Source organism: Vitis riparia, chromosome 14, assembly GCF_004353265.1.
Source record: "Vitis riparia cultivar Riparia Gloire de Montpellier isolate 1030 chromosome 14, EGFV_Vit.rip_1.0, whole genome shotgun sequence".
In the NCBI taxonomy this organism is placed as follows: Eukaryota; Viridiplantae; Streptophyta; class Magnoliopsida; order Vitales; family Vitaceae; genus Vitis; species Vitis riparia.
The window spans coordinates 26,353,945-26,375,645 of record NC_048444.1 but is presented as its reverse complement, the minus strand read 5'-3'; the positions used below and the strand labels follow the sequence as shown (position 1 = coordinate 26,375,645).

General features: G+C 33.7%; 2 protein-coding genes across 2 annotated transcripts; both read left to right on the top strand.

Moving 5' to 3' along the window:
- Window positions 1-2,603: 2,603 nt before the first annotated feature.
- On the top strand, window positions 2,604-6,204 carry LOC117931434 (peroxisomal adenine nucleotide carrier 1-like). The gene is made up of 5 exons (XM_034852431.1): window positions 2,604-2,904; window positions 4,285-4,516; window positions 5,015-5,161; window positions 5,334-5,491; window positions 5,569-6,204. The coding sequence occupies exons 1-5, from the start codon at window positions 2,762-2,764 to the stop codon at window positions 5,855-5,857; spliced, it is 969 nt and encodes a 322-aa protein (XP_034708322.1). The 5' UTR covers window positions 2,604-2,761; the 3' UTR covers window positions 5,858-6,204.
- Window positions 6,205-8,276: 2,072 nt separating this feature from the next.
- LOC117929490 (protein YIPF1 homolog) lies at window positions 8,277-15,895 on the top strand. The gene is made up of 6 exons (XM_034849789.1): window positions 8,277-8,478; window positions 8,709-8,748; window positions 9,035-9,115; window positions 12,115-12,301; window positions 14,528-14,795; window positions 15,391-15,895. The coding sequence occupies exons 1-6, from the start codon at window positions 8,419-8,421 to the stop codon at window positions 15,595-15,597; spliced, it is 843 nt and encodes a 280-aa protein (XP_034705680.1). The 5' UTR covers window positions 8,277-8,418; the 3' UTR covers window positions 15,598-15,895.
- Window positions 15,896-21,701: the final 5,806 nt, after the last annotated feature.

Below are 21,701 nucleotides of genomic sequence, written 5' to 3'. Positions count from 1 at the left end.
AACAACCTGAAGGATTCCCCTTTAGTGATGGTGAACAATTGGTTTGCAAGCTTAAGAAATCCATATACGGTTTAAAACAAGCATCCCGCCAATGACATTTAAAATTCCATAACATAATTTCTTCATTTGGTTTTGTAGAAAATGTTATGGATCAATGCATATACCTTAAGGTCAGTGAGAGTAAAGTTTGTTTTCTTGTTTTGTACGTGGATGACATCTTACTTGCAACCAATGATAAGAGTTTACTTCATGAGGTGAAACAATTCCTCTCTAAAATTTTTGACATGAAGGATATGGGTGAGGCATCTTATGTCATTAGCATTAAGATCCATAGAGATAGATTTTAAGGTATCTTAGGTTTGTCTCAAGAAACCTATATCAATAAAGTTTTAGAGAGATTTCGGATGAAGGATTGTTCATCTAGTGTTTCCCCTATAGTGAAGGGTGATAGGTTCAATCTGAACCAATGCCCGAAAAACGATCTTGAGATGGAACAGATGAAGAACATTCCATATGCTTCTGCAGTCGAAAGTCTGATGTATGCTCAGGCACAAGGCCTAATATTGCATTTGTTATTGGAATGTTAGGACGATATAAGAGTAGCCCAGGTTTGGACCATTGGAAAGCTGCAAAGAAAGTGATGACATTTACCAATCTTAATATAAACCCATTATTTATTTATTTTACACTAAATTTTTAAATTTTTAGTTAATTATTTTATATATAGTTTAAATACTTTTTTTTCTTTTGTATTAGAGTTTTTTTAATAAAAATCAGAACAAAAATGACTTAGTTCGAGCAAGAAATTTGTGGATTAAAAAAAATCTTTAAAAAATAAAAAGAATAAAAAAAAGAACGGTAGCATACTTGAAAAAGTTAAAGAGAAAAATTTGAAAAGAATAGAGAATAACAAAAGAAGGTAAAAAAAATTCAAACTTTAAAGATGAAAAATAAATTGGTTATAAGAAATTTGAAAAGTTTTCAAATTTTTAATGATAAATTTTTATAACATTGATTATATTAATAGTGTGGTTTTAATTCGTTTTTAAAAATCATTATATGTTTTGTAAAATTTATTATTATTTTTCGTTTGTAAATATAGAGAATAGAACAGGATTAAATTAAATGATTTTATATCAAAAATTAGATTCCAAATTAAATTAAATAATTTCATATCAAAGAAAAATATATAATATATCAAATTATGTAATCGAAGGAAAAGTATATAAAAGAAAAATAAGTTTTGTTCTAAAAATATTTAAAAAAAAATCAAAAGAATTAAAATCTCAATAAAAGAATTTTCATCATTTTGGTAAATTTTATATCAAAATCTTAATATTTTTAAAACAATGTAGTATTTTTTTTAATAAATTTAAAATTGTTTAAATAAATAATGTAAATGAGTGACGAAACTTTTTATTCAATAATTATCTATAATATAATAAGTGTTAGTTATTAATTTACTATTATTTAATTAAATATAAAATTTTTAAAAATTTCAATCTCTCAAAATGAATGAAAATCAATGTTACGGTTATAAAAAGTAAAAGGTTTCGTATAATTTTTTTTTTAAATAATTTATTTCATTGAAGAAATGAAAGATAAGTTAGGATAATAAGAAAAATTAATAACAAATATAAGTATTAAATACATTTTATTTATATGATTTAAAATACTTCAAATTTGATATTAAGAAAAAATAAATTTTGATTTATGGGAGAGTTCCAAACAAACCTTTAACTATCTTTTATCTCAATTATAAATCCAAAATCGAAAAACATTATGCGAAGATCTCTTACTATAACCAAACTTCAATACATATATATTATAAATAAACCAAAATTAATGATGGAGACTAATAAACATTGTATTGGTGGATCATGGTGCGTTTTATCAAATAGGATGAAAGATGGAGTAACTATATTGGAGGGACGTCGAAGATGAATGCCCAATTTGAGAGGTTTCCACAAACATTAACATTTTCTTATATAATTTATTGAGAACAGTTTTCAAGATTGAATTTGAATATAAAATTAAAACGAAGTATTGAATTTGAATATAAAATAAAAATAAAGTTATAAACATATAGATTTTCGTTGTGCCAAGTAATTAAAACTTTAAATTAAATCTTTATTAAAACAGTTGATGAAATAAAAATGAGAGGCAAATGAAAAATTAAATTTTTCGCTACCTTTTAAGTTTAAGTTGATTATGAGTACGAAAAATATTAAATTTTGAATTGCCTTTTAGATTTGTGATGATAATTTTAAAAATGGTTTACGTTGTGACAAATAATTAAAACCGTCATAAAATAAAAAGATTAAATTATTTTAAAAAGGTTAAATTATTATTTAAATTGATTATTAGTATTGATAAGAATATTTCAAGAAATAAAAAGGTGAAAAATTGCTTGTAATTTTATAAGTAGTATAGATATGATTTTCCTTTTATTTTCCACGTGTAGCATTGACATGGGATACTATAACCTCGTAGACAAACACGACCCGTTGGTCAAAAGAGCCGAAGAAAATCGCTTCACGTTTTTCAATTCCCAGGAAAACACCGACTATTTCCCATTCCCTTTTCCTGAAAAACGTCATTTTCCATTCCTGTTTACATTCATTTCCCTTACCAATTTCCTTTCTCTCTCTCTCTCTCTCTCTCTTCCCACCTGCCAACTCCTTTTTTATTTTTCTTCCTGTCCAAGCACGCCTATAAATAGTATTTTGATCTGGGTACTCGAGAAGAGCGCGATTCAGAGATGGCGGTTGATCTTCAATCTTTATCAGAGGCCACTTCTGGCGCCGTAGGAGCACTGCTGAGCACCACCATCTTGTACCCGCTTGACACCTGCAAGACCAAGTACCAAGCTGAGGTCAAAGCCCACGGCCAGCAAAAATACAGGTGGCCCATCTCATTTTTTTCCCATTCTTCCTTCATTTAATTTCACCGTCTTTTTATTTTCTATTTTATGGGTTCTTTTTTCTCTTCTTCGTTTTTCTTATTGATGTTTGATCAACAGGAAAATTTTTCTTGTCTGTTTCAATTATATCGCTTTGTTGGTATATTGTGTACAGTTGATGCCCGATTCCTTTTTTTTTTTTTTTTTTTTCTTTCTTTTTTTTTCTCTTAATTTTTGTTGATTTTTTTAAGAAATTGTTGAACACCTTGATTTTACCAGTATATTTCTGCAGTTTTGATATGTAAACTTGGCTTGATTTTGTCTGTATATTATGATTCAATCCATACAATTTATTGTTGTCGTTGTAGTTGTTGTTGGTGTTATTATTATCTGTGACGACTGATTCATGTCAATAATTATTGTCCAACCACTTGATGTCTCATTGTCTTTCACTTTCAGTTATGTCACTTTGGAAGGTTGTGCATTTTATCTGTGAATTAGGGCATATATTTCAGTAGATTTATAGTCTGTGTAGATCTGCATATTTAGATTTTTTTTGGTTTTCAGGGATGATACTGTTCATTAAACACAGTATGAAAGGATATTTTTGAAATGAAAAAGGTTGATTGATTCTGTTACATCCTACATGTAGCTCTTAATCAATGATTCTATTGAGGAGTTTACAATTTTGCAGTACATTGGCTTGGGTTTTAGATCTAGCAAAAAGGTAAAATCTGTGGTTTCTATACTAGCACTGCTCATGGGGTATTTCGGTTACACCATGGGGTAGGAGCATTACAGACTGATGATTTCCTTTTGTGGAGTTGGGTGGTGGTGATAAGGCTGGTGAAGAGGCCAGGTTTCTGATTTCTTGCGAACATGATAATTGAAGGTCACTTCAAAATCTTGGATGATAGAAATGAATGGCTTGTGTATCCCTATTGGATGGTCTCTTTTAGGATTCATTGTGAAGGTCTTGGCTTTTTATTATGACACTGGCACACTCATGTTGTTTATTACATTTTGGTGGCAATCAAATTCATAGTGTTTTGTCGTGTATAAAAGGGTCATACGGAGTATGACACGATGAAGCTGATTTTTGGACTTATAAAAGGTTTGATATGCACTGTTTGATCTTTGACTTATTAAATCATGGCAAGCAACTGCTCCTTTTGGTGTTCCTTTGGCCCTGTTTGTTCAGTTAATACTTAACCGATGTGAGAATTTCTGCAAAGAAATAATTCTGGAAATTTTCACTCGTTTCATGGTCGTGGAGAATGTGAATACAGTTCCTTTATGCTTTCTTTGATTTATCAAGCCTGCATGCATTTCTTAGTATTGGTCTCTTGTTTATTTGATTCCACCTGCTTTGGTGTTTGTAGGAACCTCTCAGATGTATTATGGGAAGCCATCTCTACCCGTCAAATTGTTTCTCTGTATCAGGGTTTAGGGACAAAGAACCTGCAATCTTTCATTGCACAGTTTGTCTACTTCTATGGGTATAGCTGCTTCAAAAGACTATATTTGGAAAGAAGTGGCTTCAATTCCATTGGAACAAAAGCAAACTTGATTCTTGCAGCAGCTGCTGGGGCCTGTACTGCTATTGTGACTCAGGTAAGGCTTATTTGAGGCAGGCCCGTATGTTGTTGGTTGATAATTATATCTCATTTCACTATATACAATATTAAATGTCACATATTGGTTTAAAAAATGTGAAGTATCATCCACTATATGCACGGTTTTTTATTTTGCAACTTTGTGACCTGGGAAAATAATGGAAAAAAGGCATAATTCCCATTTGAGGTTGGATATGGCTAGCAATTTTTTTTTTTTTTTAAAAGGGGGAATCCCTGGTGTTAAGATACTGAAATCAAGATTGCTGTTTATACAATGTTGAGATATTGGCTTCATTTCTTTTTTATTATGCATTAGGGTTTCAACTAATGCTCCATTTGGTTGCCTATGGATGTATGGAATCATACATCTATCTGCAGTTGAGATGGCTGTAATCTGTTCCTAATTTACTCTTAGTTTTAAGTACAATTACCATTTTTTTTCTCTTTTGGTTTTTCTTGAAAATGTAATGTTTCATTCTCTTATATTGCCATGTAGCCCCTGGATACAGCCTCCTCGAGGATGCAGACAAGTGCTTTTGGGAAATCAAAAGGGCTTTGGCAAACCCTTACAGCTGGAACTTGGAGTGAAGCATTTGATGGTCTTGGAATCTCTCTTCTTTTGACCACAAACCCTGCAATTCAGGTACCTGATTTTCCTTCAAGTTTGTAACTGTAAATTAGTATGATCTCAAACCATGTGATTCAAGTAACTGTGTCTCATGTCAAGCTGCAATTTGCATTAAATGAAAGTTTCCTTGAAATTTAGACAATAACATAATGGACCAAGCTGAGACAAGAATCATTATCTTCTGCAGTATACAGTATTTGATCAGCTGAAGCAAAGACACCTGAAGAGGAATCAGAACATAACAGAGAAGGGCTCATCCCCGGAAGCCCTTTCTGCCCTCTCAGCTTTCATGTTGGGTGCAATTTCAAAGAGTATTGCCACTTTTTTGACATATCCAGCAATCAGGTTGGTGCAATTCTCTTACGCCTATCATATTTGACAGCTTCGTATGCTGAAGTAATTGATACATGAACTGTGAACAGGTGTAAGGTCATGATTCAAGCAGCAGACACAAATGATGATGAAGCCAAGAAAGCTCCACAGAAATCCCACAAAACAGTACATGGTGTTCTTTATGCTATTTGGAAGAGAGAAGGGGTGCCAGGGTTCTTTAAGGGTTTGCAAGCTCAGATCCTGAAAACTGTACTAAGCTCAGCATTGCTTTTGATGATCAAGGAGAAAATTGCAGCAGGCACTTGGGTACTAATACTTGCAGCTAGAAAGTATCTATTGCTCACAGGGAGTAGACTGAAGAGTGCTCAGAAGCCATAGCATCAATGGTGGTACACATGATCGGCTGTAGATAATTTGGTTTCATATGATGTTGCCAAACAGGAGGATAATTATAGAGCCCAGGTTCAATTGCTTTCGTTGAAATTCGATTGCAGGAACAAGGGAATATTTTTCTCAAGAAGAATAATTATGGATTAGGCTATTGTTAGACATTAAAAACAGGTGATTCTCGTATAGCTTGATCAGAAAGTTCATTAGTAGAGTAATAAACACGCAGCAGGGTATGTTGTTGTGTGCTAAGGCACTGACTTAAGAAAACAAAGAACTACTTGCATGATGATTTATGCTATGAATCATCCTATGGACAATTCATTTTCTTTCTACCATGCATGTGCTCTTGGTCTTTAAAGCTTATAGGGATTACTGTATTAATGAACTGTCTGAAGAAAAGGATTGGTAACCCATTTGTGATTGCAGTATGAGAGCTTCATTCAATCATCTTTCTCCTTGGAAATGGTTCTGGTTCTGGACACGTTCGGAGTTATGAGAAGGGTGAGTAAAAGCTATGGAGTTTATGGCTGAAAAGGGGGTCTGACAGAACCATAAAGCGAAGTTAAAATTGGAGTGTTGAATGAGAGTTATATTCAGGAAGCCAACAGAGCCGTTATGGCTACCTGAGAAGATGCATCACACGACTGTCCTTAGGTTTGGCTGCAGTAGTTGATTTATTGACTCGGTCGAGTTAGGGTTTATATGAGTCACCCAGCAGCATGGATGAAAGTTCCGTTAGGGGTGGGAGAAAAATCGTGGAAATTTCGGCTATCGGTCCGATAATATCCGATTTTTGGTGACATTTCTGCATTTTATCGATTATCACGATTTTACCGAGATTCAACTGATTTTAAGGCCGAAATATCGCTGATTGTATCAAAATTTTACCGATTTTATGACCGAAATATCAATTTTACTGATTTTCCGATTTTATCGATTTAGTGACCGAAATATCCCCGATTTTATCGACGTTTCACCGATTTTGATATTATGGACGAAATCTCGAAATATACCTGATTTTATCAAGACTTCACCAATTTATGGTCGAAATCCTAAATATTCCCGATTTTAACAAGTTTTACCGATTTTATGGCCGAAATATCCTCGACATATCCGGGTTCCGGGAGACGAAATATCTCCGATTTTATCAATATTTTACCCATTTTTGGCCGAAATATCTGCGATTCGGTGAGCCATATCAGCCTACATGCACGTCCTCGTATCTGTGATATTCCTACATTTTATCGATATTCCCGATTTTATAGCCAAAATATCCGTGAAATCGGCGAGCCATTTACTAGCCATTTAATTCAGGAGGCCTCGTCGCTTCACATGCACTCCTCATTGAGGGAGGCGAATGGAAATGGAGACCGACCCGAAGTCAAGTCATCGGCTGGTTCTTTTAGTCAACTTTCGTCTTCATTACCCTTTACGTGTATATATATATATATATAAAAGATGATTAGGATAATCTTTTTAATAAATGTTTATTTAGATATTTTGTTTAGTAATTAAATATAAGAGAAATATAGACTTATAAATATTTTTAAAAAATAAATTCATATATATATATATATATATATATTATATTGTTTAATTTATCTGATAAATAATGCCCTCACTTTTTTTTTTATTGTAAAACTAATTTTTTATTTAAAACGTATATGCAAATAACAAATGTAAAAATTAATATTCTGATTATATAATTTTTAATCTATATAATGAAATGTATAAATTTTCTCTTAATTTTTTAATTATATGATATTTGTAACTAAAAAACATATTTATATTTTTATAATTTTTAAATACATAAAATTAATAAATTTTATGAATAAAATATGTCAGATATGTTTATTTATAAATAAATTATTTTGCCATCAATAAATAGATAGGTTAATCGGGTTGAATAGTCAAACCCGAACATGATTTATTTATTGAATAAATTATATAAAAAGTTTAACGCGATTTACTTACTTTAATTTATTATATTTTTCGCACATTACAAAAATTTAAATCGAGTACACACTACATGCTTCTTAAATATTAACATTTTGTTTTTTTTTAACGATGTTAATTTCAATAGATAAAAATATCACGTGATATATTTTTGGTAATTGAATTTACAAATTTATTCTTATTTTTTTATTATGATATTTCCTTCAATTTAAAAGACACTATGTGAAAAACACGCGATGTGGTAAATTGTATTAAATATTCTATAAATTAACACAATTAAAATTGTATCTAATTGGAATGCATTAAAATGCTAATAGAGAAAAGGGAGAAAAAATATATAAAATATTGTTGCAAATTACACGTGTCCTACAATCAGCGTCTTTGATACTTATCTGGGTCACCGCAGGGAGAAGGGGCAGTAGCAGCTGCGTTATTAGGACAAATTTGAGAAGTGAATGGCGCATTACAAGGCCAAACAGAAAGAGTCAATAGAGAGAGGGGAGGGACGGAGATCTGTTTGGCTTCCAAGAAAAAAGAAGCCTCAACTTTCTTGCCGTCCTCAGTCCGAGAGAAAACAATAATAAATAGACAAGATGATGTCCGGCGGGAATTATACCACCATCGATAACCAGAAAATCTCCGGATCCGTACCTGTAATTTTCCATTCCGCTCCGTTTGGCCGGCGAGAGAGCTGGAGGGAAATGAGTGAAAAAATTGGAATCTCGGAGTAGTCCTTTGACAGTTCCTGGCCTGTTCTGAGATTCCGAAGCTTTCATTCGTTTCCCCAGGTTTTCTCAGGGACCAAGCGGATTGTTTCTGGGTTTAGCTTTTTGTCTTTAGGTAAAGCTTCAGATCTTAATGTCTGGTTTTGTTGTTTTTTCAGGCGGTTTCAGATCCAGGTCAGGTCACCGTCAAATTCGCAGGTACGGTTTTGTTTTTGCATGAAATTGAGAGTCTGAATTTATTATGCTGGAAGCTATCTTTTGTTTCGTGAGATTTGTATTTCTGGCTGGTTCCTGAGAAACCATAAAACCATTAGGTTTTCATTTGTCTGAGTATTGAGAAAACAAAAATTAGACCATGATATAAACCTAAACTACTGCATAAATCACAAGGTTAAAAGGGTAGTATCCTTATTGCTCATGTTTCCTCAGATTTCTTAGCATTAGTGGTGGTATAATAGATGAATTTTCTGATTTTCTGTTTCAGATTCAAATCTTGAAACATTTCCTCCATCTGAGGCTCAGGGGAAGATCTCTGGTGCTTCACGTCCTCCTCGCGATGCTGACGGTACATGCTATTCAATCTTTATATAGGCTGGACATGTTTTATTGTTTTCTCTAAAAATTTATGTGAATTGATTTACTGTCACCATTCATCTGTGTTTATGATAGAAAAGCTTGTTATTTTTTCTTTTTATAGGTCTTCATTATACTAGGCATTTGTTAGATCAGGTTTTATTTGACCCTGCACCAGATCTATAGTTTAATCAGGGTTTGAGTAACTCTAGAGTTATAAGATTGAATAAGCAGTTCTTTGGGATAACTGATAAGTATAAAAGAAGATGGTTCTCCTTGTATTCTTGGAGTAATATTGTTTCAATTGTTTTCTTTATTTGCTCTAGAAATATAACTTTAAATTTTAGTCAGTTTAAACTACTATTAAATCAGCAATATTTGTGGTGGCCTTTTTGATTAAATTGGTTGACTATTGCAAACAATAAGTGCAAAAACAACCCTATATTTCGACTACTTGGGGTTAGCTACATGAATTGCATTTTCGCTATTCAGCTTTATCAATGACCATGTCTTCAGTTTGGTCTCAAGTCATCACCTCCAACACTTTTACTCCTCTTGTGCATGCATTGCTGTTTAGCTTTTATCAATGGCCATATCTTCAGTTTAGTCTTAAGTCATCACATCTAATCCTCTTACTCGTCTCATGCATGCATTGCTATTTAGCTTTAACCCGGACAATATCTTTGGTCTGTTCATAAGTCATCACATCTCATCTCCTTAATTCTCTTGTCCATTCGTTGCTTCCATACAATTGTTTTTCATTTATACTCATCGCATATGAAGAAAATGACTTCCCCCCATCATAACCTTTCATAGACAATGGAATTATATAAATCATGTAATTCTGGGTGAGCTCGAAAGTGGGAGACTATCAGTTGCATTTTGGTTGAGGTCCATATACAGCTCATCCTATGTAAGGCCCACTGCTGTTCTTAGAATGGACTCTTAGCTGACCATACAGTTGGTTTCTAGACATATTTGGCACAATAATTCTTGAAAGCAAAGTGTTTTGTCAATATTCTTCACCATTTAGATCATTTTTTTCAATATTTTGTAAGTTGGATTGCTATTTGTATTCAAGAAGGCACAGTTTATGCTCATCAGTGCTAAAGGTTTATATGTTTGGGCATGAACAATGACAACCCTCCACATGTTGGAACTATTTCATTTTAGTGTGTGGTCTATAAGGACTATGCCAATGTCTAATTTATGTTGTCCATGTTGGCCTATCTATGTGTGCCAAATGTCTTAGTATGAGATGCAGCTTATCCACGCAAGCAGTTATGATGAAGTGTAACATGGCCAGTAATCTAGTTCCATATGAGTTTGATGATTCTCCATTCGTCTGTGGCACAAATTTTGATGATTCTCCTTCATGTGTGGCCATGGGTTCCATGTCTCTACATGAGTACACGATTATCTCTGGTTAGTTTCCTGTGCTAGGTTTAATTGACATTTAGCCTGGATGACCACTCTAAGGTTGGTTGCCTGGGTGTCTTGGTTGCCCACCTAGCATGGATGCCCATATCTGATGGCCATGGTGAATGATAGGCTCATCTAACACACTTTCTGGTGAAATGATGTTTGTTTGCAAAGTGTTTGTAGTGAGGGGTTTCTTTCCACGCACTTTAAATGTGTGGCCTTTGTGTCAAGGTGTGAGGTAAGTGATTTTTCTCAAAATAATTGTCAAGATAAAGAAGGGGATGTCCCTCCTTTTTGTGTGGCATAGGGTGACTGAGGGAGGTTGGTGTTGTGGTGGCTTAGGGTTGTGATGGTGTTATTTTTAGTAGAGCAAATAGTTCTCCTCTCAATTGTTGAGTTGACCTTCTTTGAATTGTCAAAGTAAAGAATATTCCATACTCAAGGTAGGTTGGTTCCAAAACTCACTGTGCTCCACAGCCTACTTCAGTTATTTGTTACTCCCATGAAGATGCCCCCTTCTCTTGGGGATATGGCACTTAAATGCTATAAAGAATATTCCACACTCAAAGTAGGTTGGTTCCAAAACTCACTGTGCTCCACAACCTACTTCAGTTATTTGTTACTCCCATGAAGATGCCCCCTTCTCTTGGGGATATAGCACTTAAATGCTATTATTTTTTGATAGGCAAGGCAAGCAATATATAAATAAGGGCCAAAAAAAGCCACACAAAGTACAGAGTGTGTGTAATAGGGCTCCATGAAGCAAAGAACAAGAAGAGAGAAAACACTCTTTCCCCTTATCTGTAGCCTAACCAATCTAGATTTTATTACTGCTGCAGTTATTAATGCAGCCCAAGTTGGAATCAAAGGTAGGGGAGTCCAAGGTGAACTTGGTGGTGAACCTAACCCTTCCATTACTAAATATTTGGGATTGCTTTAAGATATTTGGTTTAATGGATAGAGTTGTAGGCTTGTTGTGGAAGAATAAATCAGACCTGAATCGAACCCATGTTGGTTGGATTGAGAGGTAGGGGGATCCATTTTGTCTAGGGAATGGATTTTACCATGAATGTATTTTGGAGCAATGAAGTCCTAAAGCACTAGGCCTTGGAGGCCTGTCCTAAACTTCCCAACTGAGATTTTTAAACAACAGTTAACCTACTAACTGTTGAGATCTCAGACTTTCCAGTTGAGGCTCCACAGGCACTTTTGAGATCGCTTCTTAGAGCTCCCCTTTGGCAGCACACCAGCACCTTCTGCCTCTTTTTCTCTCTTCCTCTTGCTCTACTCTCCCCTTAATTCATGATCACACACTGGCCACATGGCTTGACTCTTATTTTGAGCCTTTGGGCTGCTTTTGTATACTCCCTATATACTTTGAGGGCACTGTTTTTGGTGCTTCCTCTTTTCGTTTAATATACATCCTTTTATCTATAAAAAAAAAAAAGTCCTAAAAAAATTATACATTCTTGTAAATTTCTTTGTTAACTCATATATCAGAAGACAGAAATGATTGGTTAGTTTTTATGTTTGCTTGTAAATTAAATTAAAAATTTTCCATTGATGCAGAAACATTCTCAAAACCAGTACCTGGTTCTGATGAATCTCCGCCAAGTGGCTGGTTACGCTCATTTACAGTTGCTGCATATAAACCTTACTTTGATGTTGACACCTCAGATGTTTTAGAGAGGATTAAAGATTCACTCTTTCCATTTAATGGAAGCTTTTCTGAAAAGGTCGCAAGCAACCCAGATTTGTAAGTCATATTAACTAATTCTTCCTATTAGTTAATACATATACTTTTTGGACTTGGTGACTAAAATGTTGGGTTTTTTTTTAACAATTTATTTGTTAATGTGAATTTTGATTGGGATTTCTCTGCCTTGAGAGTAGAAGCATTTTTTGATGCATTGTTTTTTTGGCATTTGTTTATAAAATATTTTTACTGCCTATAACAAAAAAGGAGAGAAAGTAGAGGTTCTTTTACATTTTATTACAAAACTTGAGTGGAGGGTTGATGTGATATGCTGCAATTCCTTTTTGGATGGAGAATTTGAAAAATTGTGGAATATGAAGAATATAGAAACAGTATTAACTTTTTCTGAAATATTAAAAGTGAAATTCTGCAACAAGTTGGTTTTATGCGTGCCATTAAGTTCTTAAGCACTAATTCTTCAAGTTCAAGTTAGCCCTCATCAACTACTTATAGGTTCTTGGGCTTGTTCTTAAGGTGTTCCTGAGCTTGGTTAATTCATAGATGTATAAAGTTTAATAAACATTTAGAAGAAACTACAATACTTAGGTATACATTGTCTCTAACCCTTTAGCCCCCTGCATGTTTTTAGCACATGATGGATGAAGCTTTTTTACCTTGTCCATTCAATTGGAATTTGGAAGTTAGTATGGGGAACATGTTTCTGTCAGCATTACTCAGTTGAAAGGTGGCAGAATTTTGAGGTTTTGGCACTTGAGCTTGGTTGTAAGGTGGGAGAGCTTCCTTCCTCTTACTTAGGGCTTCCCTTGGGTGCTCTGCATAAATCTATGGTGGGTTGGGATGGTGGGATGGAGGAGAGGTTTCGAAAGAGGCTAGCTTTGTGGAAAAGATAATATATCTCTAAAGGAGGGAAAATTACTCTTATTCAAAGCACATTGTTTAGCATGCCTATTTACTACATGTCCTTGTACTGTATGCCAAGAGTGGTTAGATTGAGATTACAAAAGATCCAAAGGGACTTCCTTTAGGGTGGGGGGCCTTAGAGAGGAAGCCTCGTATAGTAAAGTGGGTGGTGGTTTGTTTAGATAAAAATGAAGGGTGACTTGGGTGTGATATGCCCTTCTACACTCAATAGGGTCTTTTTGTGCAAATGGAGTTGGCGTTTTGTGGATGAAAGGGGGACTCCTTGGGAACAAGTTATTAGTAGGAAGTTTGAGGTAGAGGAAGGGTGGAGTACACGAGCAGTTAAGGAGGGGTATGGTGTGGGTTTGTGGAAGGATATTAGGAAGGAAGGATTTTTAATGAGTAATAAAATTGGGTTCTCAGTGGGTAGTGGGAGGAGTGAGGTTTTGGAAGAATAAGTGGTGTGGTGACATTGCTTTGTGTGATTCTTTCCCTTCTTTGTATGCCTTGGTGAACTCTAAAGAGGTGTGGGATTCTTCGGGTGAGGAGAGGGGATGGAATCCTTGATTCTCAAAGCCTTTTAATGATTGGGAGGTGGATTAGTGGAGTGGTTCCTTTCGACAATTCAAGGGAAGAGGGTGTTTATGGACTCAGAGGATAGGGTGCTTTGAAAAGAGACTAAGAATGAGAAGTTTTCTATTAAGTTCCTTTATGATGCTTTGGAGACAAGAAATTCAGTCCCATTTATGTGGAACATCATTTGCCTTCCAAAGTGGGTTTTTTTGCTTGGGAAGCTTTGTGGGGTAAGGTCTTAACCTTGGATCAATTAAAGAGGAGGGGGTGGACTCTAGCCAATAGATGTTTCCTTTGCCTTGTCGAAGAAGAGTCTATAAACCACATCCTAATTCATTGCTCTAAGGCTAAGGTATTATGAGAGTTAATTTTTGCACTCTTTGGTGTGATGTGTGTCCTTCCTTTAGTGCTGTTTGACGTTTGCACTCTGTGTGCTCCCATTGTACTTAGGTGCACCCGTGTTCTTGTTTGATGCTTTTAATATCATTTTCTCTCTTTTCCTATCAAATAAAGAAAAAAAGAGTAGGGTTCTGGAAAAAAATGTTCTCATATATTGGGAAAAAAGGTAAGATAATTGTTTCCCTTAACATCAAATCACTTTGAGAGCTTTAGAGGTTTTCCTGTAGTTTTGGCTTGTTAGTTGTAATAATAGTTTTTAGAAAGTAAATTATTTTAATTTTAGCAAAGTCTATATGCTATTTAGATTTATTAACTACCCCTCTTTCTGTCTCCCCTAACAAATAAATAAATAAAAATAGTACATGTTGTGTAATCTTTTCAAATGTTGTGCAGGTATGGACCATTCTGGATATGCACTACCTTAATATTTGTGGCAGCTTCCATTGGCACATTTGTCACCTATGTGGCTCACAAAATACAGAAGAAAGAATGGGACTATGATATAAACCTGGTGACTTGGTCTGCTGGTTTATTTTATGGCTATGTCACAATTATTCCTCTCGGGTTGTATATAATTCTCAAATATTTCTCAGCCCCATCTGGCCTTGCCCAGCTATTATGTCTATATGGCTACTCCCTGTTTATCTTCATTCCTGCTTTGGTGAGCTCTCTGCTCTCAATTTTCCACATGATATTTTATAGAATTTACTGCTTGTGAATATAATCAAATCTGAGATGGTCTGACCTCTATGCAAGTATGAAATATGGACCCTTTAGTGATCGTGTTAGGTTCACTTAGATGGTGTTTGCTTTTCGGTTGAATTGAAAAAATCAAAATATTTGGATTTTTCTATTCAGCTAAAAGTAGTCTATTGATAGCAACCAACATAACTAAAGTGAACTTGTTATTAATAGGTCCAGTTTAGTTATATTGGTTCATATCAACAAGTTATTTTTAACTGAATAAAAAAATCCAAATATTTTAATCTTTTCTATTTAGCAAAATATTTTGGTATTTTCTATTCAGCCAAAAAACAATGACCATCTTACTCTATTTTTTCGGGTCTGGTTTTACATTTACAAAACCAATGTTTTCTTCCAAATTTCAGGTGCATGATTGCACATTTTTTTATAAAATATATATTAGAAAAAGCAATGGGCTGCATGATTATTAAACATATGAAAGTTTTATGAATTATGATGAAGACAGGGCACACACCAGTTTGCGGAGGTTCTAATTCTGTATTTGGTTGCAGTGTCTATCCGTTGTGCCTCTGGAATTGTTCAGATGGGTGGTTGCTGGTGTAGCTGGGTTCTTGTCGGCAACCTTTGTGGCCCTCAACCTCCGAGCCCACATTAAGTCAGCAGGTGAAAGGTGGTTTTTAATTGTAGCTGCAATATTTTTATTGCAGTTGGCTCTGGCTGCTGTACTGAAGATCTACTTGTTCACCGTCACAGTGTGAGAATAAATTGGTTTTCAAATAAGGTGGCTATCAACAAATTGTAGGTCTATGAGGGAAGCAGATTTTGGTCCTCCTTTACTGGAGGTATTCTTCAGATAGAGAACCTCTTTGTATTCATTCATTTGTGACAATATGAACTTACACTAAAAAAAATTGTATGCACTTCCTCCTTTTCCCAACTCAGATTAAGACCATGATGTAAAGTGATAGGTGAATGCATAGAGCGGGAACATATCGTTATCTGCGTGAACCGTACGTGCATTGTGTTATTGTCAATTATACTATTTCTATCCTACTCTGCCTAGGCTGTTTTTTGTCCCTTTTCTATTGGGACTTTGGGAGAAAGAATTCTATATCCTTAAAGTTGCTTTCCAATGCAGCCTAACTCAAGACAAGACATACATGTGAGCTTGGTGTCTCACACAGGGCCTACTGTTGCATATTGTGATGATTAATGTCTTGAGGGCTAGTTTCAGCTTTGGCCTTGTTAGCTTAAGCATCATATAGGGTAACCTACATGGAAAAATAGGGATCGATATTATAGCATCTGGTTCTGGATCTAGAACGCACTTAAATGGTCCAACCTTGATGCCTCCCATGAATCAGTTCATTTTTTTTTCTTTTCCTTTTTGGTTGACGAAGAAAATGCTTTTAGGTCTTAATTGGTTTTTTGATTGAAGGTGCTTATTACAGTGCTTGATAGCTTGAAGCTATAGTCGTCGAGTAGCAAAAGAAGGGTTTGTTTGAGGGTTTTAGGTCTTTCAGGTCAATTATTATTAAATAAACACTACTTATAATATAATTTATGTCATCTACATCAAAGACTTATTATTACTTATTAAAAAATAATAATTACTATATAATTGTAATATCTTTTATTATCCTAAACTCGTTTTGGATTTTTAGGGATTTAATGTTAAGTTTTAAACTTTTGTGAATTTGATAATATTATTACTAAATTTATAAAATATTTATATATTTGGATATTTAAATGAATAAATGAATAAATGAATATAATAATTAAAATTTGAAGGTGTAGTAGAGTCATTTTTATAAATATATCATATTTAAATGCTTTACTTTTAAATAAACTTTATAAAATATATTGTTATTTATTTTTATTTTCATATTTTCAATTGCTAATTTACTTAATATCTTTTTTTTTTATTTAAAAAATAATATTATTTAATTTTATGACAAGTCAACACAATACCGAAATAATATTTAATAATTAAAATATTAATCATATTTATTTTGACACATTAAAATCTATATATACACCCAATGTGATGTGATCGGTCGTGTTTTTCAATATGTATCGAATCAGTTTGGCAGCTGGATTGAGATCGCAACGAAAATTTGGAGACATGATGGGCCCTAGACACAGTAAGAAGAGTAAGAAAAAAAAGGAAAATTTGTCATTCATCACTTCTTGCTCATTGGATCTCTTCATGTATGGGTTTGTGAGAAACTAAACAATAAATGCTTCCCAACATTATCCCTTCTATACAATACAATACACATCATCCATTCATTCAGTTGCTTCAACTTCAGTGCCACCCTAATTACATTCATCCATGGCCTGTCTCCTGTCTCCTATCATTATGAGTTGCTGTTGTGCCTCGTGGCTTTAATTTCATGTTCTGCAACTTTCTCTATTTAATAAATAGTAACCATTCTCCTCCTCTCAGGGATCATCTGCTATTCAATTTCATCCTTATTTTTCAATTCTTCATATTGGGTTCTTAAATTTCTACTACATTCATACCATATGCATGCAACCAATCCTCACCATTAGGGTTTTAGTTAATTTTGTTTATATTGATTTGAAACAACCGTTTAAGTTTTTGGGTCAATTGATAACTTCAAACATCGTTTGAATTTGAATTTCATCACTTGCTTATTTAAGCAAATGCATAAGCTTAAGATAAAAGTTCGTGAGACGATGCATTAAGATTTTAACCCCTAGTTAGGAGAGCTTCTTATATATTAAGGTGATAGGAAGTAAGGATTTTATTTGATTAAATTTTCAAAATGGTTAAAACCATCCTTAATTTTAATAAATATATTTTTAAAATACGAGTTTTTGTATATAAATCTTAGCAAAAACAGTAGTTAGGTGTTGTTTTGTTTTCTTTTAAACTTTTGTTGAAAACAACTTGCTTTCAGATTTTAGATAATGCTTTTTCATTTTTAGTAACTTATTACTTATTTATTAAATTTTTGTTTAAATAAAAAAAATCAAAATATTTAACTTTTGCATATTTCTTAATATTTAATAAAAAAATATTAAAAAATAATTTAATAATTAACAATATTAATTATTATTTAATTTTAAGTTATATTTAGAATTAAGTAAAGAAAAACACCAACACCCCTTAGATCTACTTCTACTTTTTTTTCTACGATTCAAAATAGAAACAAAAAGTGGTGCCAAATGATCCCATATTATAGTTTGATACTAGTCAATGTAAGACATCTCAAATTTTTGCAACAATAAAAAAAGGGATATTGAATGTGAGAGACCATAGTTTAGATCTTTACTATAAGGTAGACAAAATCAATACGGTCCATTCTTAAAATAATTTTTTATGAAAATAAAATAAATGTATTAAATGCTATAAAAATAAGTAAAAGTGATTGCAAGTTCCAAGTAAAATAAAAATTAATTAAAAAAACCTAAAAAAATAAATGCACTCTTCATTGACATGGGCTCAATAGTACAATCTTGCTTCACAACCCCAAGGATATATAAATCAAAATTAGGGAATATTTTCTTAAAAAAAATTTATAAAATAAATATTAAGCCTAAAAATGGTCACAAGACTTGATTCACAAGATTCACAACCAATGTGAGATTTGGTGCAAGCAAAGTGAAATATTAAATAAAACAAATCCCCAAAAAGGAGGATTAAAAAAATGAAAAATTTGATTTAAGAAATGCCATGAGCTACTACAAAAGAAGAAACAAAAGATAGTAAAATATAGGGCAAGAAACCTAAACCCAACAAAAAGAAATGGTAGAGATGGCTTTTAGTAAAAATGTGTTGTTTCTTCAAAAGGCATAAACCCTAGATTGGGAAACACAAAAATGATTAACAAATCAAAGTATGATAAAGAAAGAGGAACAAGTAGTGGTAGCCCTAGAAAACTGCATTTGCATGGACATTAGGGTTTTGGAATTTAGAAGAGGGCAATGGAGAAAGTGGAAATCACCCAAGAAAGAGTCAAACCTAAGATCCTGAAATTGAGGTCCTTTGGGGAGACATGGTTAGGTTATTTTTATTGAAAATTGAGTGGTCATTGGTTTGAACAGTGTGAAAGTAGAAGATGACTGGTTGGTTTGGATGACATAATACTTTGTCATCAACTTCACCCTTCAAATCTTTGGACATATGCCCTTCAATTCTTGGTAAATTACTTGGTGCCACTAGATTCTATTTTGGAACTATTTTCATGTAAAAAATATCATCAAATTCTTTGTGGTATAACCCTAATCAAACTCAAGTTCCTACATCTTAAAATGATTTATAAAACAAACCAATTATTTAAAGTATATTTTTTTTAAATCATATTTTTATCGGGATTTCTTTGTTTTTTCGTGTTTAACTTCTTTTAGCTTAAATTTGAGTAAAAAGCTTGTAAATTATAGTCATGGCTTAATAATCGCATTTTCGACATTGAACTAAATTTATTTGATTACATAACATACAAATAGCAGCTAATTTACGAAGATTGGTTTTACTTAACATTGTTTTCTTTTAAATAAACAACCATACCTTCAATTTAAGATTGATCAACACTATCCTTACTATTTTAAAATGCATCAAAATGGTTTAGAGGCATTACCCTTTTATGAATATTAAAAATCTCCTCCCTAAACGTATATGAGATATAGTAATATTATTAATCGATTTAATAATTTAAGATTTTAAATAAATGAGAATAATTTAACATGATATCAAAGTTTTGATTTTTGAAAGCCATAAATTTGAACCTCATGTTTGTTTATTTTCCTTATTGTTTGAACTGATGAGCAAGTCAATGAAAGTTATTGATAGAGTAAAATTAAAGGGTTGTAACTCGATCTCAAATCGTGAGATCAGCTTGATATAAGCTATATGTAATAACTTAAGCTTTGATGTTAATTCAAATGTTATTGGTCGTTATTTATAATTTTATGTGATTATTGAGGCTAATTTAGGAATAAGAGATCCAAAACAAGTCCTCCAACAGTTGGTTAATCACATGAGAGGGTGGGGGGACAAAGCCACCTCCACAAGAGCTCAACCCATAAATGAGTTCTCACCTCCCACATTGTTTTGCTTGGGAATTTGACCAAATATTTTCAACTTAAACACACAAAGGACAGCCATTTGAATATTCTTCTGTCCTCATCCCCCTTTATATTCCACCATCCTACTCCTACATTTACAACAAACTCCCCCCCCTCAATCTCAATCTCATTCTCTCCTCCCTCCCAAGCTCCAATCCTTCTCTCCAAAGTGAAAGTTCAGCAGAGCCAGTTTGCAGACTCATCATCAAGCCATGTTCATCTCAAGGACCCAGGTGCTGTGTCTCTTATTGATTTTGGTGTGCATTTTAGCTTCACACCCAACAGTTCTAGGAGCCAGATATCTAAAAGAGAAGGTGAAAGACATGGAAAAACAGCATATGTGGAGGAAAAACACAGACAGTGGAGATGATGGCTTTGTTGCAAACACCAATAGAGAAGTACCCTCATGTCCTGATCCATTACACAACAGGTAAACCTGGCTAGTGAGTTGAGTTGTTGAAGGTGTGTGTGTATATATCAAAACTTTTGATCGGACATGCTGTTGATCAAGAGCTTCTTAGCGATCGATACGCCGGTTTGAATGCTAGAAGAGATGTTCTTACTATAATTGTGGATTTTAGTTTCACACTATTAGTCAGGAACTCAAATAAGAGTGAATTTTTGTCTTTCTCTTTGTCTTTTGTTTTTATTTTTGGCAGAAAGTGAATTTTAGTTTACATGTGAGTTACAATAAGCAGAATAAAGAAGAATCATATTGCATACACCATGTATCTTTATTTGTCATTCATACAAAGAGTTTTGGTTCAAAAACATGCTAAGATCTCTCTCTCTCTCTCTCTCTCTCTCTCCCTCCCTCCCTCACTCTCTCTTTCTCCCTCTCCCTCCCTCTCTCTCTCTCTCTCTCCCAAGAGTAAAACCTCTTAGAAATCTTCTTCTTTTGATTTGTTTTTGTTTTCTTTAACTTTCACAGTAAACTGCAGAATCATAAAGACAAATACTAAAGCAAAATATGCAATGTTAGACCTGAAAACCCTAAATGTTTTTGTAAATATCTGTGTGATTTCTGAGATGTTGACAGTATAGAACTTTTTAAAGTAAAATGAGCCATGCTTCAAAAAGGGCATCTTCTTTTTGACTCCAAGAGAAAAATAACAAAATTATTGAAGGTTAAGACGACTAAACCTATTCCTAGAGTGTGAGTTTCCATGTTGTGGACTCTAATTCCAAAAAGGTATGTTATAAATTCAACTATAAAGATTCATGGGTTGAAAGTAACCAAACTCGTGTGATACACAAGTTGAAATAAACAAAGGTTATAAGCCTCTCATTGCCCATATTGTGGTGCTTTTTGAAGGGTCTTTCCACTATAATGACATTGCTGCACTTTCATGCTCTACTTTTTGAACCTGAGGTTCTTCCAAAACAACTCCCTACTTTGACATGGTTGAAGGGAAGTGGACTCAAGATTGGCCAATGAGAATGAGTTCAGATTTGTACTCTCCCATAGTGTGGTCTTGAGAGAAATAACAAAGGGTAAAAAATTTCAAACTCAATGGTACTCATCTCTAGTGTTGTCGCAAATGCAATAAAGGTTTTTTCATGGTCTTAGGCTGCGTATAAACTCAAGATTTTCCAACACCTTGCACATTGGCCCATCCCCATTGAGTTGCTTTGAACTTTGAAGGAGTTTTGTGAGTAGGGCCAGATGGGTCACCAAGGGCATGAGCCAATAAGACATCTACTCAACCCAACCTGCCCTTGGTGTTAGGACACTTCTTGTCTTGACAAGCCTCCAACTCTATCCACC

Coding starts and splice junctions, on each gene's coding strand:
- LOC117931434 (XM_034852431.1), top strand. CDS start 2,762: ATGGCGGTTGATCTTCAATCTTTATCAGAGGCCACTTCTGGCGCCGTA. Junction 2,905..4,284: donor CACGGCCAGCAAAAATACAG/GTGGCCCATCTC, acceptor TGGTGTTTGTAG/GAACCTCTCAGATGTATTAT. Junction 5,162..5,333: donor CCACAAACCCTGCAATTCAG/GTACCTGATTTT, acceptor TATCTTCTGCAG/TATACAGTATTTGATCAGCT.
- LOC117929490 (XM_034849789.1), top strand. CDS start 8,419: ATGATGTCCGGCGGGAATTATACCACCATCGATAACCAGAAAATCTCC. Junction 8,749..9,034: donor GGTCACCGTCAAATTCGCAG/GTACGGTTTTGT, acceptor TTTCTGTTTCAG/ATTCAAATCTTGAAACATTT. Junction 14,796..15,390: donor TTATCTTCATTCCTGCTTTG/GTGAGCTCTCTG, acceptor ATTTGGTTGCAG/TGTCTATCCGTTGTGCCTCT.